At 31.5% G+C, this 5,113-nt stretch overlaps 1 protein-coding gene across 1 annotated transcript in view; it reads left to right on the plus strand.

The window, feature by feature from the left end:
• The window catches only part of LOC106476828 (Golgi to ER traffic protein 4 homolog), a gene marked incomplete at its 3' end in the record, with an annotated part of 9,528 nt that extends 4,469 nt beyond the window's left edge, over positions 1–5,059 (plus strand). The window contains exons 3-4 of the mRNA XM_022380585.1: positions 4,871–4,908; positions 4,999–5,059. Coding sequence (XP_022236293.1) covers positions 4,871–4,908; positions 4,999–5,059 — 99 coding nt within the window. The remainder of the gene's footprint in view (positions 1–4,870; positions 4,909–4,998) is intronic.
• Between the last annotated feature and the right edge of the window lie 54 nt (positions 5,060–5,113).

Genomic DNA, 5,113 nt, shown 5'->3' on the forward strand with positions numbered 1-5,113 from the left:
TACAGACAGTGAAATAAGGTGTAATTGTTCTAATTTATACCTACAGACTTTGAAGTAAGGAGTAATTGTTCTAATTGATATCTACAGATCGTGAAATAAGGTGTAATTGTTATAACTGATACCTACAGACCATGAAATATAGTGTAATTGTTCTAATTGATACCTACAGACAGTGAAATAAGGTGTAATTGTTCTAATTGATACCTACAGACAGTGAAATAAGGTGTAATTGTTCTAATTGATATCTACAGACCATGAAGTAAGGTGTAATTGTTCTAATTGATATCTACAGACCGTGAAGTAAGGTGTAATTGTTCTAATTGATACCTATAGACCATGAAATATAGTGTAATTGTTTTAATTGATATCTACAGATCGTGAAATAAGGTGTAATTGTTCTAATTGATACCTACAGGCCATGAAATATAATGTAGTTGTCATAACTGATACCTACAGACCATGAAATATAGTGTAATTGTTATAACTGATACCCATAGACCATGAAGTAAGGTGTAATTGTTCTAATTGATATCTACAGACCATGAAGTAAGGTGTAATTGTTCTAATTGATATCTACAGACCGTGAAATAAGGTGTAATTGATACATATAGACCATGAAATATAGTGTAATTGTTATAATTGATACCTATAGACCATGAAATAAGGTGTAATTGTTCTAATTGATACCTATAGACCATGAAATATAGTGTAAATGTTCTAATTGATATCTACAGACCATGAAGTAAGGTGTAATTGTTCTAATTGATACCTAAGACCATGAAATAAGGTGTAATTGTTCTAATTGATACCTATAGACCATGAAATATGGTGTAATTGTTCTAATTGATATCTACAGACTTTGAAGTAAGGAGTAATTGTTCTAATTGATACCTACAGACCGTGAAGTAAGGTGTAATTGTTCTAATTGATATCTACAGACCGTGAAATATGGTGTAATTGTTCTAATTGATACTTACAGACCATGAAATAAGGTGTAATTGTTCTAATTGATACCTACAGACCGTGAAGTAAGGTGTAATTGTTCTAATTGATACCTACAGACCGTGAAGTAAGGTGTAATTGTTCTAATTGATACCTACAGACTGTGAAGTTAGGTGTAATTGTTGGGTTGGGAGTAAATATCAAGTTAATTTGAAAACAGAGATATGGTAATGGAGAATAAAGACTAGTAAGCTTTAACTCTTTCCAAATGGGTCAAAGGCCATGTCATCTCGTTTGTTGACTTGCATTTAAAATTTTATTGAACTACTATTTTATGAATTTATGTCAATAAGTTTGTCATCAAACTGTAGATTATAATTCAAATTTTACTATTATACATTATTCAATTTCTTAATTTAAAAGTACATATTAAAAAAACACTTAAACATCGATTTTTGTGTGTCACTTGGTATGTTGAATGCAGCACTGGTTCAAATTAGATGTTTATGATATCAAAATACCAAGTCTATAGTTTTGTATGAATTAGGAACTCAAATTACCAATATTAACAAGCTAGAATATAAGATAAGAACCTCCTATCTTTTATATTTACTGAGTTATTGCTCATGTACTGAATCAAACACAGTGGCCCTGCTCACCTCTTTCCATTTTTGGAAACGTTCCCTTATATATATGTGTATATATATACACTTAACTCTGTCTATGACATGTGAATAACCAATCGAAAGCTCAGAATGTCCCCCTATTGGCTTTGTCAGCCATTTTAAAATCTCACGATGCCATCTCATTCTTTCGAACCAAGATTTCAAAGAAGTGGGTTATGTCTTTAGTCTAATCGAAATTTTTGTTTTTTAAACCCAAATACAGCTTAGTTACCAAGCTTCTTAAAATATAGTGGAGTTCTGTATATCAATATAGTAATTTATGAGATTTTGTTGGTTATTCAACGGTATATATATATATAAAATAATTTATTTCGTTTCACATTCTACGAGTACGAAATTTTATAAGGCTTAGCAACCTACGAGTACAAAGGTCGTAACTAGAAGAGATAATCGTTTGCTTTAATTCTCCATATACTGTTCTATGTTTTAAGAAAAATAAGTTTAAAAAGTTATTTGTAAATAGTAATAATGTTTGTACATATATAATGTATAATAATTGAAATGTGACTATTTTACAAAAATACTAGTGTACTAAAACAAAGCCAAGACAAGTTACTTTGCATAGATCAACAGGTCAGTTTTATATTATTGTATACAGTAGCATGAGTGCACGTGAGCCACGTCATTGTAACTTCTGTATTGTTAGCCAGGCATGGCTGAAAGGTCAATATAATAAATATATATAAATGTATAATGTTATGAGATTTCAGCTATTTAGTCTAAACATTTATGTTTTCGTATTATAATCTGTTGTCAATCTAGAATGCAAGAGGCATAGTTTATATTTATTACCTAATTTTCTATGGTGGTTACAAGATCGGTCAAATCGACCAAACCCGTACAGAGATTCATTATTGAAAATAACAGATAAAACATAAATTTTTTTCATAACTATCTCAGTATCTGAACGTTATAAAGATTTCACATGTGAAATTTAAAAATTTTCTGATGCATAAGAATATTTTAATTTTAAAATGAAAATTACATTGCTTGTTGATAGGCAACATGGAAAAAAAAAAAGGCATGAGAAAAACATTCCGTAACAAACCTTAAGACTTGAAAAAAAAATTGATATTTTGCATATGAAAGCCTTTTAATGTTTACTGATAATCTGCCAAATTTTTTGATCATCTTGTTCTTCATTGCAAGCACTCAACGATTAAAATCTATTTGAAAACTGGTATCCGAATGCTAACTAAGCTAACCTTTATACCCTTAACAATTTTTACCACTGTGTATCCTTGTACTCTTGTGTTCCAAATAACAGTGCAGGATGGAATAATTCAGACTTCATATTTAACGACTGTACAGGTATAAATCATAGTATGAAACTGAAATTTGTGTTTTTCATTAAAGACTGAAAAAAAGTTGTACAGACCCAAATAAGTATTGTGGAGTGTGGAAAATGTCTCCAAAATTAATAGTTGTTCCGGTATGGTTACATGGAACACTCAGCATCATCATTCTCAACATAATGACTTTTACCTAAACTCTAACCACTCTTATAACCCCACAGCTATCTCTAACTTATCCTCAAGTAAACAAGCTCTACAAATGTAATGTACTGAGACTTTCTATATGTCCTGAAAGTGCAATCAAGCCAACAGTTCTAAAACATCCTATAAATTTCACCCAATATATCCCCGAATCATATTAACTCTTTCAGCATGGGCTTGTTTTTGTGCTTATTATAGTTTTCATGCCATAACTTTTTAATTAGTAAGCATATGTTAACATCATCTTTCATTTAAGCCCTGGATCCTCTGAGAAATGTATTTCCACATCTAGCCCGACATCACTTTTGTTTCTATTTATAAACCTTTGAAGAAGTTCATGACTTTCAAGCAGCTTTTAAAGTTTCCAACATCATTCAATCCTACACACACTACAAAAACAATACTTCTTAGTACCAATAACTAGACTGTCAAAACCTACACTTTACTACCTGGTAAGTAAACACCTTTCTCAGTATACTTAATAAGACTAAGTAGGTAAACCTCGGCAACAGTTGGGTTGGTTATCTGTGGAATAGTTTTAAGGTTAATTATATTCTAGAGATGGGTTTCACATAAACAATGTACATTGTTGAATTTTTCAAGAAGCTCTAAAGATATATAACTAAAGTTGCCTAGTGATGAGAGAGAGTTTGGAAATACGAGATTTAGAGCAGAACACTAAGTTAAATAATGCTTTTAAAGATACGTCTGTTAGGGTTAAAGATAAACTTGAATAATATTTGTTGCTATTATTCTAGTGTTTGAAGTATTAGGAACAAAATGGCATGAATTAGTGAAATGTGGTTAAGTTTGAAGAACATTGATAACAACAATTATTTTGAAATTTCAAGTTATTTAATAGGGATATATATTTTAAAAGACAGGACTGGGTGGCTCTTTTTATAAAGAATGAACTGCAGACTGTTTAGATTGGAGATATAAAAACGTTGTAGTTAAGAGGTAGAATCTACACATATTTCAATCAGGAGTTTCAAAGTTAGGAAATATTTAATTGGCAGTTGTTAAAGGTCATCTGATAAAACAGATGATGTTGGTGAGGTCAGAGTACTGATGCAATCGTTATGGAAGTCTGTTTATAGACACATTGATTGGAGTTGCATGGAAAGAGATTTGTTCAATTGATTCAAGATGGTTTACCATAACAAATAATCGGACAGCCAAGTGGTACATTATGTCCATAAACATGGTATGGCCATATTTCATTAAATTATTTTGGTAGGATGTCTAAAATGGTACAGTTTTAATAGTTCATAGTCTTTTCACGCCAAAAGTTATCATCTAAAAATAAAACCCTCAAATTTTCCCCCCAAAATCAAGTATGGGAGGATTTAGTTTAGGGTGGGGGCCCTTATCGATAGAAAACTCCTTGGATTTTATGTTCTGAGATTTTCAAAGAGGTTTTGATTATGTACACATAAAGTTACATGAAGGCTGTCTGCACTAGCTGTCCCCAATTTAGCAGTGATGGACTAGTGGAAAGGTAACTAGTGAACACCACCCACCACCAACTCTTGGACTACTCTTTTTACCAACAAATAGTAGGATTGGCCATCACATTATAACACACCCACAGATGAAAGGGTAAGCTTGTTCGGTGACAGAAACTTGAGCCTAGATAAAGTCCATTAATAAGTTTTTAAAAAAGAGTGACACATCAATCATATTGACTTTTCAGTACATGTTAGTCAAACATTTGTTACATCTAATTCTGTTGCCTTTTTTCAGCATAATAGTGGAGCAGACTTAGCAAATTTATTGGTGGATGTTTTAACCAAAGCTAAACTAACCAACATCAGTGACTTACCAAGATCTTCTGAAGTAACAAGTGAACCTCTCTGTATTTAATATAGTGTTGTTTTAACCAAAGCAGGTTCACTTGTTACTTCAGAAGATCTTGGTAAGTCACTGATGTTGGTTAGTTTAGTATAGTGTTGTTTTAACCAAAGCAGGTTTCACTTGTTACTTCAG

The sequence above is a fragment of the Limulus polyphemus genome, unplaced genomic scaffold, assembly GCF_000517525.1.
Source record: "Limulus polyphemus unplaced genomic scaffold, Limulus_polyphemus-2.1.2 Scaffold11745, whole genome shotgun sequence".
NCBI classification, from domain to species: Eukaryota; Metazoa; Arthropoda; class Merostomata; order Xiphosura; family Limulidae; genus Limulus; species Limulus polyphemus.